At 43.0% G+C, this 13,948-nt stretch overlaps 2 protein-coding genes across 4 annotated transcripts in view; both read left to right on the top strand.

Moving 5' to 3' along the window:
• The window catches only part of LOC306931797 (homeobox protein otx5-like), a 63,306-nt gene that overhangs the window by 39,844 nt on the left and 9,514 nt on the right, over nucleotides 1–13,948 (top strand). The window lies entirely within an intron of this gene.
• Nucleotides 552–11,656, top strand: nop53 (NOP53 ribosome biogenesis factor). 3 transcript variants are annotated; one of them, XM_079514058.1, is made up of 12 exons: nucleotides 552–782; nucleotides 2,646–2,722; nucleotides 3,082–3,184; nucleotides 4,014–4,231; nucleotides 4,684–4,748; nucleotides 4,839–4,934; nucleotides 5,442–5,543; nucleotides 6,778–6,930; nucleotides 8,171–8,346; nucleotides 9,487–9,553; nucleotides 10,804–10,880; nucleotides 11,060–11,656. In XM_079514058.1, the coding sequence occupies exons 1-12, from the start codon at nucleotides 577–579 to the stop codon at nucleotides 11,121–11,123; spliced, it is 1,404 nt and encodes a 467-aa protein (XP_079370184.1). In that variant the 5' UTR covers nucleotides 552–576; the 3' UTR covers nucleotides 11,124–11,656. The 3 variants fall into 3 exon arrangements, with proteins under 3 accessions (XP_079370184.1, XP_079370185.1, XP_079370183.1); XM_079514059.1 differs by having other exon boundaries at nucleotides 3,079–3,184; nucleotides 4,014–4,225; XM_079514057.1 differs by having other exon boundaries at nucleotides 3,079–3,184.

Here is a 13,948-nt window from a genome sequence, read left to right as displayed (position 1 = left end):
ACAACAAAAAGCATCATGGTCATGCCACCAGATTGCTCAATTGCATTTATATTACACCATTTATACCTTTTAAATTGCTACAAAATAAATAGTATATATATTTTTTTTTTGTGGGAGTAATTAAAGTCAACTTGATATACAATTTCCGAGTGTTCAGTAACGTAGAAGCTATGTAATTATGACTCTTTAATTAGATTTAATTTCTAAAGAAAGAAAAAAAGTGACAGAAAAACAAACAGTTTTGCTCATAAGCTGACTGACTTTCATTAATTGGCCCTTACACCAACCGTCCAGCAGATGGCGACTCCTCTTTGAGATACAGTCTTGTTTAGTGGGGGAAGAAAGACTGAAAGCAAAATGTATAGCAGATCTGCAAGCTCACAAGGCGTCGCATCAGTGGCGCTTTGTGAGCTTGTAGATCTGCTTTTCCTCCGAGGTGGAAAGCCTTGTGACTGGTGGTGACGCGAGATCTGCTATTTCTGACGCAGTACTGACGCAGTCCTGTAGATGACGACAGTGAGGCGACTGCTATAAGAAGACCCGTGTGTGTGTTGTCACTCTTTTCCATTATCCAACATGGCGTCGGCCAAGAAGTGGAAGCGCGTGGCGGCCTCACAGGACGGTTTTCTGCCCGTAAACGCGTCCAAGAACGCCGCGGACCTGTACAGCAACCGAAAGAAGCGCGTGAGCAAGAACAAGAAAAAGAACTGGAACAAACACAGCGACGTCCAGGATGTCGAGCTGTTTCTGGACGACGTCAGACTGCAGGAGAGGGCCGTGGGGTGAGTGAGTGAGCATGGCCTAGTGGGAGTCTGGGAGAGGCGAAACTCCTCTTCATAAAATACAATAATCACTGGTTTTAATTTCAACCCTTTTCACATCATGGTCCATTTATTCTGCATTTGAGCCACGGACCACCATTTGACATTTAGCCTCTCGATCCAAAACTAAATATTTTGTTGTCATTAGATAAGATGTTGTCCACGATTCCATGCTGTATTGATGTTGGTAGCATTAGGAGAGAACAGGCAAAAGTTGATAAAAATGATAATTCTAACTCAAGAGTTAAAGGCTCCATTTGTTTACCAACTCTCCATTTAGCTGGGGACCACCACCTGGAACCCTAGCTCTGGTCCATAGCTCTAATGCCGTGCAACGGCAATACGGCATTAGAGCTATGGATCAGAGCTACTGAAACCCCCTGAAGGACCACTGGTGGACCGTCCCTGGACACACCGGCCTAGGGTCCATTGCGCCACGCGAGTTTAGAGCTTGCCCAGTCTAACTTCGAATAGGGGGGCTGGAAAAACAAACAAAGATGGCCTACTTTGGCAGCCCTTGTGCTAGCCATGCTTCACATGACGCTCGTACTTCACGAGCGTCATGGCGCATCTGCCTCATGTTTTACGCGATCGCTACATGTACAGTCCAAACGTGTATATAAACATTCCGATTTCAAATATAAAGTACTCGCCACATGTGCCACGGGTGTTAGAAATGCACGTCCCAAACCAGTTTTCACTTATCGGCCGGGGGAGATCCCTGATGTCATCAATATTGGCCAGCAACTCCAGCTGAAATGTGCAACTCTAGATTTTTTTTGATGAATCTAGAGTTGCAATAACCTGACTCCCCACTCATCCAATTTGCGTTTGCGATCTGCTGCTTGTATTAAACTACGTTAAACTCGCCAACATTGCGTCTGTAGGGCAAGCTTGAATTATCCTCTTTCAATCTGCTGAGCTTGTGTCATAAAAATCACTGTAGACATGTTATGAGCTACTTTCTGTCAAGATATCCTCTGCAGGTGATTCTTTTTCTAAGTGTTGGAGTTTGGAAGCACTCGTTTTTATTAAGGGGTGTGCTACTGCCTCCTGCATTATGTGCAAATGCGAGACAGATGGCATGCATGTGTTTGATATACAAGAGCCAGTTTCTTTTTTTTTAAAACTACACACTAGCTAAAGAACTTAAGGTAACATCAATGCGTTAATTACGTGTGTCCAGTGATGAACCCATCCTTGCGCTCCCAGTATTCCCCTGTGGGAATGTGAAGATCACCCTGGAGCTCAGGGGGGATGTTTTGTGAACACACCCCTGGGATCTGAGGATGCCATTGCTGACACACATGACTGCAAACAATGCAACTTTTCTTCAGCTCTTTCAACACTTAGAAAAAGAATCGCCTGCACATAATTTCTTGACAAAGTAGCTCATAACATGTCTATGGTGGATCTTTTACACTAAAGCTCGGCAGATAGAAAGAGGATAATTCAAGCTTGCCCTACAGCTGCAATGTTGGTGAGTTTAACCTTGTTTAATACAAGCAGATCACAAACGCAGATTCATCCCATTTAAAAAAACTAGAGTTGAAAATTGCGGCTACAGCAACTCTACATCTGACCTCAAACCCTTAGATCTCCATATATGGAGGTGACCTGTTCTGACATTCCATATTTTTATCCTTCATCTTTGATGTCTCCCTTTGACTGATGCCTGTCCATCTAAAGTTAAACTCTAGACAAGCCTGTCTGTAAAGGCTGTCTTGCCTGCCTTTAACATCTGGTGAAATGACAACCACACAACACAGGTTTCCCAACAATCGAACCTATCTGACACATGATGACAATATTTTCATTCAACAGGGGTCTGCTATCTGAGAAGGCGGATGACAGCCTGTTCTTTGTGGATCTTTGCAACCAGGAGAAAACCCCACAGACGGGTAATCATTTTCTAATGTTCTACCACACCACTTGTGCATATTTTATTACAAGTTATAACCAATGTAACCCAGCCTTCCTCTTAAAAGGATTGCACTTTAACAAATGTCTTCTAATCTACCGTTTTGTTTTTTTAATGGCCACTAGTGAACACTTTCAAAACACCGTTTTGTGGCCTATATATGTCATAGATAGGCCAAACATTTCAAAGGTATATAAATTAGCCCAGCTATGTGCTCCCAAAGCACAGCGGTGTGAGCTTGTAGATAGTATTTTTCGCCATGTGACACTTGTGTTGTCTCGAACAAGGCTTGTCAGTATTTGATGTGGTGGTGATTTGTTTTGTTTTTTTTCTCAGAAGAACAACCACCTCCTGTTACGGGGAAGAGGAGGAGGAAGGTGTTACGCCCTCTGAGGATCGACATGATACTGAAGCATGACTCCCTGGTCCCAGCACCCAAAGAGTGAGTTTAGTACACCACACATTCTCTTGTCTTAACACCCTCTTTTAAGGTTCGACTCGTCTTTGCAAGAAAACCTTTGTCATTTGAGTGGCGCTATGCGGAGCTTTATGCGTAAGTCCGTGCTGCAACACCTAAAGTGGCCAGTAGAGTGCGCGCGCACGCATACAGAGGCCAGGGAGGAGTACAGTACACCACCACTCACGTCAGACCAGTCTGATTTTACAAATGGCAAGCTCTGCATTGTGCAGAATATTTGAACAGAGGAAACTTAATCAGAAAAATAAATAATGCATATCGAAATTCCAATGAAAGCAACAAACTACAGAATAGTGTTTGCTTGCATAGTCCTGTTGGAAGCAAACACTGTAGTTTACACCTTATACAGTGCACTTATCTATTTATGAGACAGCAAAGGATAACGTGCCCAAAATAGCAACACCAGGGATACTGTAATTAAGAATGTAACTTGATGTGAATGCTGCGTACAGTTCGGAGCGGAACACCCAAGCATTCCCGGGACCGCATGGGTAGGTAGTCTCGGGTCAGATTGAAATGTACTCTGATACGGATCGCTGCAATGTGAAAGCATTGAATACAGTTGAATGAAGTGTACGTGGGTGCGGCAGAATCAAGGCCAATGTGAATCATGGCCAGCGGGGACAAAGGCAATGGTATTCGTGAACAGTTTGAATCAAACGGACTCTGTGTGAATCTGCCCTAGATTGGCTATTTTTGCTGTGCAGCGCCATGGTACGACAAAGGATAGACATGTGGCTAACCGCTTCTCTCCTTCCTCCATATAATATATTCTGCCTCTTTCCTCCTCCAGTGTGCTTTCCCACCAGAAACCCAACGCCAAGAAGCTTCGTCGCATCGCAGAGAGGATAAAGTACCAGGCTGCCCACGGCAAGGTGTCACTGAGGCAGAGACAGCTGTTGAACAGACGACCGGTCATTCGGACAGCCAAGAAGGCAGGGTCTTTGCAGACAGACTCTAGCAAAGACCCAGAAAGAGACTTCTTTGACATTTGGGGAGGAGAGGGTGAGGGTGAGTGTGGAAGAGAGATTCTACAATGCCTTCTAAATGCAAAATGTATTTTATTATTAAAAGTCAGATGTACAAGCTCGCAGAGCATGTGTTTGATATACAAGAGCCACAGTTCTAAATACATTTTTTGAGACTTTTTTGTTGTTTCAACTACACACTAGCTAAAGAACTTAAGGTAACAATGCGTTAATTACATGTGTGTGTCCAGTGATGAACCCATCCTTGCGCTCCCAGTATTCCTCTGGGAATGTGAAGATCACCCTGGAGCTCAGGGGGGATGTTTTGTGAACACACCCCTGGGATCTGAGGATGCCATTGCCGACACACATGACTGCAAACAATGCAACTTTTCTTCAGCTCACCTGCCAATTGCTACTATCTCCTGCATGTACTAGATTTATGTACTGTAGTTGTAATATTTAGCTTTTCTTTACTTTTTCTTGAAATTGTAGTTAAAGAGACTGAGGACAAAGGGGACCAATGGTACCTTCAGCAGACTTGCAAGAAACGCGTCAAGGTGAGAGCGTTCTGTCTTTAAGGTTTGTTTTTGTTAGTCGGTAGATGCGTTTCTGGAGCTGTACTAACACTGCTGTGTTTTGGGTGTCAGCGTCCAGACAAGACGAATGCGGAGCCCTCTGTTCTCCCTGCAGTAGAAGTGATCGCTCCTGGAGGTTCTTACAACCCAGACTTCTTCGACCATCAGGTAACCCCACCAGTCTCTATTCTAGTAATTGGTTTCACTTTTCCTCTAGCATTTTAATATCTAACCTAGCTCTCTACTAATACACTGTTTTTAATTCTTGTAAGTATGAATGAGCAACACATTTGAATTGATGACTACAGTCTCATTCACCATCTGTCGTGTGTGAGATCAATTCAAATTTGTCCCTCACTTAATATATATATATATATACACACACTCAATCTGCCATTCACTTTATGCATGCGCATACCCTCTATTAGACGTGTGTGTGTGTGTGTCCTGTGATGAACCCATCCTTGCGCTCCCAGTATTCCCTCTGGGAATGTGAAGATCCCCCTGGAGCTCGGGGTGGATGTTACGTTAACAGACCCCTGGGATCTGAGGATACTAACACGGTGTTTGAACATGCTGCCAGGTTTTGAACCCCATTTTAGGTATAGTTATGAACGATGTTTATCCTCTTGACCACTAAGTCCCATCCTCCTCCCGTGTTTCCTATGGTAACAGGCCCTGCTAAAGGAGGCTCATGAAATCGAGGTGAAGAAAGAAAAGGTGGCGGCAAAACTAAAGAAACAGTTGGCTGTGGACAGGGACAGCAAAGCCACAGAGGTACAGTACATGTTGGTCTCCTTTTTGATGATATTCCATCTCTCTGCTGGACTTGTGTGCAGCTTTGATCTCGTGTTAACCCATTAAAACCGGTTAAGCAACCGTTATTTTCTTTGGCTATTCAATAGTGGATATACAAGCTCATATAGCGTGTCACTTCGCCATTTGCCACAATACAAGCTTGTAGATCTGCCATTTTAGAAAAATTATGAAAATCTGTGTCTGTGTCTGTGTCTGTGTGTGTGTGTGTGTGTGTGTGTGTGTGTGTGTGTGTGTGTGTGTGTGTGTGTGTGTGTGTGTGTGTGTGTGTGTGTGTGTGTGTGTGTGTGTAACGAACATTTTTAACTTCTGGGAGGTGGTGCTCGGGTCGGCATGACATTGTAGCGTAGGTGTCCGGACCACACAATGCACCATTAACCATATACTAGCCTATATACATTTTTGAGAGTCCTCCAGGGTTTTCCTTTCCCCCTCTACACTAAATATCTTTCCAAAACTTGATGCCTTTTTTTGGCAGATGTTTTCCCCCAGAACTGTTGAGAGGAAGAACCATCTCTATGTCCGTAATGTATACATTGTGGCTAAGGGGTCATGACGGGGGGACTTTTCGGGGAGGGATCAGAATAAATGTATGGACTTCGATGGTTCTTGGTCTCAACTGCTCAATTGGTACATAAGTTTCAAGAGGTTAATCAAGAACTAAATAAAAATGGTAGGATATTTATACAGTCGCAGGGTTTGTCTGTCCCCTCCACGTAGGCCAATCACAGCTCATGCTGCTAGTACATGCATGATGTCAAACGGATACCCCTCTAGCCATACACAAAGCATGAACAGTTTCACATTTTCTGTTTGCAACAAATTAACATTAGATGGGTTCTTCTGTGCTGAGATGGCTTGTAGAACCCAATTTGGTGAAATGGATTAGAGCAGGATGCCATTGTGACTGTTTTATATTAGAATGTGAACAATTAATTGGTGAGGAAAGTAAACGTGTGTCCTGTGATGAACCTGTGAAGATACGCTCTGTATTTCCTCTGGGAATGTGAAGATCACCTGATCTGAGGATACCAACACACGCATATAAATTCAGTTCAGATGTTTGTGATGGCATCCAAGCAGATTATTGGTAACTATGGCAGGTCTTAATGTCTGTCCTGTCCTTGAGATGATTGCAACCCGAGTTGTGTTCCTGATGTGTGTGTGTGTGTGTGTGTGTGTGTTCTGTCTTCAGGAGTCCAAGTTTCAGGAGCAGGTGGAAGGACTGGTAGAGGAAGAGGCAGAGGAGGAGTCGGAGGATGAAGAGTCGCCACCCGTGGGAGCCGTCTCGCTGGCAGTGAAAAAGACTGAGAAACAGAGAAAAAAAGAGAAATCACTGAAGTTCAAGGTAAGGACAGGAGATGGGCAGCTTCTACTTCGTGCTGTGCTGTTCAGTACTTGGGGAATGGGGAACCATGCTGAAAGTCTATATTGAAATTAATTTAAAGGATAAGCCCCTTGAGATTCATCATCTCGTTCTTACAGGGAGTCCTCGGGCACTACACATAAACAAAGCATTACGTGTCAACAAACGGTGGTTAACGCACAGCCTATTTTGGGCATTTCATAGGTAAACGCCAAGGTTTAACCCTCAGCTGTATATGGAAACGGAATCATGTGATGGCAAAAAACGGCAACGGTCTGCTCAACCCAGTTTGGCTAAATGGATTAGAGCAGGATGCCATTGTGAAGGTTTTATATTAGAATGTGAACAATTAATTGGTGAGGGAAGTAAACGTGTGTCCTGTGATGAACATGTGAAGATACGCTCTCAGTATTTCCTCTGGGAATGTGAAGATCACATGATCTGAGGATACCAACACATGCATAGAAATTCAGTTCAGATGTTTGTGATGGCATCCAAGCAGAGTATTGGTAACGAGTGGCAATGTTTGAAGCCATAATTGCCAGACCGCTTAAAGGGATATTTTCACTTTCAAAAAAACTTTTGATCACATCTACTCGGGCTTATGTGCTGCTCCAATACTATAGCATGTTTTCACATGCTTTGCCTCTCCTGGAGAGAGCTCTTCCTGGTCGGCCATTATGGGGATTTTCAATGAGGAATAACAAAGGAACAGCACGGTTGTCTGAGTCGCATTTACATTTTTCACAGCCACCCAGTGAAAGGAACTCTATAATCAGCAGTTGGGATCAATCGTAGTGGACATGAATATTCTGTGACTACTCCAAGGTAAGAAGGAAAAAAAAAACGGAAAATACTGAGACTGGGTGGATAAAATCCTCCTTAGTCTGGCATTGAATGAGTTGATTGGTTAAAATAGAACATTGGCTGTTATCACACAATTGGACAGCTTTTCATTGAAAGAGCTTTCATAATGTACATTATATTGAGCAAAAATCTGTTTATTTGGGGGCATAAAATATTGTAGCTTGGCATGTAGCAAGTTGGTATCCTGTATTGAGAAGCACTCTGCTAAAGTGTGATACGTTCTATCCGTTTTCATATTGCAACTTGGACAGATTTTGTGATCCACACCTAGCCCTTGGTAATAAAGTGGTTCAGATGAACAACAAGGTCGTCTCAATGTTTTCCTCCCTCTCTCTCTCTCTCCACACGACCACAGGCGCAGCGGCGGAAAATGGCCCAGCAGGTGTCAGGACGACGGCAGCAGCTGTTCCAGCTGCGGTCCCTCAAAGTCTTGGTCAAACAGCGGGAGCAGAGGACCGTGGAGAGACGGGCACAGCGCAAGTCCAACGAGGAGGCGGCCTTGAGTCAGCCCAGACGCCTCGGCAGACAAAGGTAGGTCTTCTGGGGCAGCAAACTATCCATTACTTTTTTGTGTAAATTGATTACCTGATTCCCATTTATCCCTAAGAGTATACACATTTTGTAAAATGGCCGATCTACAAGTTACCAGCACATTTTGTTGTGAGCTTGGGCTATTTTGCATTTGAGAAACATTTTAATAAAGGGTTTTAATATTCCCCTCAAATATGTTTTGATTACTATTTTGCCCCTAATGTCCTCAACCATTCCCCTCCATCTTTCATCATAGCCCTTTGCAAGTCCCTCCCCAACCGTTGGCAGCGAGGAGACGGGGCAAGCTGTCGTCCCCTTGTTGAGATGCATGTTAAATGACGGGATTTCTCCATATAAATAATGGATCATTTCAGTAGCAAATCTAGTCAACCAGGCCTGCAGTAGGCTATGCACTGGGCAAATGTGCATGACATATTTCAATATACTAGAAAGAAATACGAGGAAATGACAGAGGGAGAAACTGTATCCAACAATCAACTTTAACGACCGCCCTTCCGTAAGACTACGGTCATTAGTATTATTGCCATCACCTGGTTGTCTCAGTCGTGTAACTTTCCCGATGTTAAGCTATGTATGTGTTCAACACAGCCATGCAAAATAACATCGACGGCTATCAGGTGACGAAAGCTTGCCCTGCATAGCAACGGTTGCTAAACTATTTGGCTTGGGATGGGGTTTAGCGAATGGCTAATTGTAAGAAATGACTCAAAGCTTTCATCATGGCCTGACATATGCACTTGCAACTTTGCATCTTGTAAAAGGCATCTAGCTTTTCTTTATGATGTGGCTGAATGATAAGATGTGTAGATGCTACGTGTGTCCTGTGATGAACCTGTGAAGATACGCTCTCAGTATTTCCTCTGGGAATGTGAAGATCACCTGATCTGAGGATACCAACACACGCATAGAAATTCAGTTCAGATGTTTGATGGCAGCCAAGCAGATGCTGCCTGACATATGCTCTTGCAACTTTGAATCTTGTAAAAGGCATCTGCGTTTCTTTACGATGTGGCTGAATGATAAGATGTGTAGATGCTATGTCCAGGACATCACAGTATGGAGTGTAGCAGGGATTGAATCTCACTTGTTTCTAATAGTTCCTGTTTGCCACATGTTCAGGTTCAAGCCACAGGACATGGAGGTACAGCTGAGCGATGAGTTGGCGGGCTCCCTACGAAGACTCAAGGTACTGTTTTAATGCCACCATTACAACTTTATTTTTTCTTTACCCATTTCTCCCTCTACTGTGTGGAAGCATTCCTTTTCTCGTGTTTTGAAAAGGCATTCATATCAGTCGCAGTATTGTGTGTGTGTGTGTGTGTGTGTGTGTGTGTGTGTGTGTGTGTGTGCCCGTCCGTCCGTCCGTCCGTCCGTCCGTCCGTCCGTCCGTCCGTCCGTCCGTCCGTCCGTCCGGATCGGGACTCAAACCCGCGACACTGTCAGGCCATACATTGTAGCGTAGGTGTCCGGACCACACAATGCAACATTAACCATATACTAACCTATATACATTTTTGAGAGTCCCCCAGGGTTTTCCTTTCCCCCTCTACACTAAATATCTTTCCAAAACACGATGCCTTTTTTTTGGCAGATGTTTGCCCCCAGAACTGTTGAGAAGAAGAACCATCTCTATGTCCATAATGTATACATTGTGGATAAGGGGTCATGATGGGGGGACTTTTCGGGGAGGGGTCAGAATAAATGTATGGACTTCGATGGTTCTTGGTCTCAATTGGTACATGCGTTTCAAGACTCAAGAGGTTAATCAACAACTAAATAAAAAATTTCAGATTTATACAGTCGCAGGGTTTGTCTGTCCCCTCCACGTAGGCCAATCACAGCTCATGCTGCTAGTACATGCATGATGTCAAACGGATCCCCCTCTAGCCATACACAAAGCATCAACAGTTTCACATTTTCTGTTTGCAACATTAACATTAGATGGGTTCTTCTATGTGCTGAGACGGTTTGTAGAACCCAGTTTGGTGAAATGGATTGGAGCAGGATGCCATTGTGACGGTTTTATATTAGAATGTGAACAATTAATTGGTGAGGAAAGTAAACGTGTGTCCTGTGATGAACCTAAAGATACGCTCTGTATTTCCTCTGTGGGAATGTGAAGATCACACTGGAACTGAGGATACCAACACACACATAGAAATTCAGTTCAGATGTTTGATGGCATCCAAGCAGATTATTGGTAACGATGGCTTCTCAAAGACACTTTAGAAAAATGCCTTTACAGAGTGGCAGTGTTTGAAGCCATAATTGACAGACCGCTTAAAGGGATATTTTCACTTTCAAAAAAACTTTTGGTCATTTCATCTACTCGGGCTTATGTGAACACCCCAGACAGTTTAAGTTGCTTAATTCGGTATTTATTTGATATTCAGTCACTTATTTTTAACTTGTACATGTAATGTCATTGTGTTGCAGCCAGAGGGCAGTGTCCTCAAAGACCGCTTCAAGAGCCTTCAGAGGAGGAATCTGATAGAACCCAGAGAGCGAGCTAAGTAAGGACCTTCTCTTATCACCATGTCCCACAGTATCTGATCATGGAAATGCTGATTAATAACTTTGAAGAATATATAGATTATGAATACAGATAATTTTCTTTATGCAAATTTGTGCTATCAATTGTCCTATCCCTCTTATTTATCTCACCTCTCATTCCTTTTTGTATTCATCTTAGGTTTGTGAGAAAGCACAAGATTAAGTACCAGGAGAAGAGGGCTTTCAGAGAGATCACCATCTGATAATGGAACATCTGGCCATGTCTACGGCCACAGTAAATCAATAAACTGTATATTATATATACAAAGTGCTTGCAGTTCACAGACCGGTCATTTGAGCAAGACCATTTTCCAGGTCTAATGTGTGTATGTAATGCCATGACTATTACAGTTGCTTACAAATGTATATGCCACCCACAAAGGCTGGCATTTCTGAAGTTTGAAATACCCACTTGTATTGAACAAGACTTTACAGTTCTAGAGTTATTTTTGTGTGTTATACTTAACGGTATATCGTACTGTTAAGGTGGTTGCACACTGGGCGTGTTTTTCGGAAAACTGATGGCGAAACGCCGCTAAAAATCTGCGCTCTGTGTGTGGGGACCTTTAATCTTTATACAATTGCAATGCCTTGTAATTTATGGACACTGTCTAATTGGAACTCTACATTGGTATGTTTTGCACCTGATGATAACCTACTGGTACAGTTTGGTTTTCATTCAAATTGTGGGTGATTGTTCCTGCTAATAAAATAATAAAAGCAATATTCAACTAGAGGTTGTCTTATATCATGCATTCAACGACTCTGTGCTAGATCATCCAGTGTTTCCCTCTACACCAGGGGTGCCCAAAACAAAAGGTAGATTGCGATCTACCAGTAGATCACAAAGGCTGTGCAGGTAGATCACATGCCCTTAAAGAATACATTTTTGGCATCTGCCACTTGAATTAAGGTGACTTGATTGACATCAAAAAGGGCCTGATAAGCTCAAACCCACAATTACATATTTTGTTTTCAAGAGTTTCTGTGCACAAATGTCAGCATTACCCCAAAAAAACCTATACCTATTCCATTTCTCCCCCTCTATTTCCCATTCCAAGTGCATTTGTCTTATATGTAACGCCGGTACTGCTATTCCATATCTATTTTCAGAAATGGTATTTTTATTTCCCCGGCAACTTGTTGAGCTGGTCATTTTGAAAGTAGCTCAAGTCAAAATTGTGGGCACCCCTGCTCCACACCAATTTGCTGAAAATGTCTGCTCTACAAGCTCAATTCATTGAGAGCTTGTAGATCTGCTATTTCTTTCCACTGAATGTTCACCCCAGAGGGGGATACTGAAGTGTAAGGCACTGACAATCACAAAACCCCACAGCTTCTGAAATTGTTGTTCAAAAGCGACTAGTGGTAAGATTCCAGAAACCATCTATTGGAATCGTCGTTTGGTACTAACTGACCAGATTATTACTGTAGGTGCAATATACAATTTAGGCATAGCGCAGAAACTCTTACAGAGCGACTTGACAGTGCAAATTTGGTAAGCACCAAGAATCAATGGGGTAGGTGGTTGAGAATGTCATAAACTAGTTTTGTATTTATAAGGGGCAATTTTGTATTGAAAGGGTTTTGAATTGAGGAATGTTTTGAATTTAATATGTACTTTTTTCGTTGGTAGTTTGCAGTTTATCCCAACAAAACCAGCTAAGAAAACATTGCAGACAATGATATGAGCCTATAAGATTTTATTGTTTTTCAATACTTCAGGTTATGCAATCTCATTGCTTTGAAATTAAAATGCAAAGCTATATCATTTGGAATTATGGTTGTGTAATTTCTTGGGCAAGACTGATGCGAATAAGATGGAATAAACAAAGTAGCCAGGCTGGGGGGAGTTGGGCTGTGATAATTGATTCCAACTCACTGGCTTAAACCATAATTGCCTTCAATGTCCCTGCCGGTGTGGACAAGGACACATACACACACACACCCCTGGGGGTGCCCTGGAGCTCTTCCAAAGCCTCTTATCTGTTAATTAGTGTGAAAATAGTAATCTTTCTTACCTCAGGAGTGTGCATTGGCCCCGCACCCACCTAGCTGCCCAATACACATCAACCTCCCCTACACACATGCATGCGTGCATGCACAACCCATCGTTGGAACACTAACCATGCATGCTGCCTAGCTACCACCTGGTGTGTGTCTGTGTGTGTGTGTAAATCATGTCTTCCCCATCTGCCTGTCCATGTCTGTATCAGTCTTTACACCATGTGTGTGTCTATGCCAGACAGCGACAATCTGAAGCCCAAGCCGGTTATTTTTCTTCTCCTCTTCTTACTCTCGTCACGTGCGTCGAGACGCTGATCTTGCCAGATTATGTTGACGTGGAGTATACTATAGATTCTGATATCTTACTTCTCTCAAGGGTTGTTAGGAATATAGATGACTAAAATACTCGGCTCTATTCTGTTCTGCTTCTGTGGGCTGGCAGACTTGGAGATAAAGGAAGTGGTTGAAAACACAACATTTGCATTTCATCTTTGATGTCCTCTGCCTCACAGTTTGGTGCGCTCCAGCACAGCACAGTCAGCACTTACCACTTTAGCCCTGGCCTATATATACTTCATGATATATAATAGTTAAAAATGGCTGATCTGCAGGTACAAGGTCACAATGCATAGCATCTCAACATGTGAGTCTACTGTAGATCTGCTATTTTTGCTATATTGGCGACCCCCCAAAAACAGCCTAATTTATAATGACATGGTCAAAACGGCATGCGCATACATTACATTTGTATTGGCATGATGTTTGTTAGGACTGCTTTTCATTGATTATATGAACAGAACAACCTTACCCGAACCTAACCAAAACCATTCACCTCCCCACTACATGCATATCCTTTAATACGCTAATTCAAACCCTAACCCTAAATCCTGCCCTTAAAGCTGAGGACTGTCTCTTCTCAATGGGTGGATGTTACTAATTTCTCTCTCTCTCTGTGTGTGTGTGTGTGTGTGTGTGTGTGTGTGTGTGTGTGTGTGTGTGTGTGTGTGTGTGTGTGTGTGTG

The sequence above is a fragment of the Electrona antarctica genome, assembly GCF_951216825.1.
Source record: "Electrona antarctica genome assembly, chromosome: 11".
Lineage (NCBI taxonomy): Eukaryota > Metazoa > Chordata > Actinopteri > Myctophiformes > Myctophidae > Electrona > Electrona antarctica.
The sequence above is the reverse complement of the archived record's forward strand: the minus strand, read 5'-3'. Positions and strand labels throughout refer to the sequence as shown.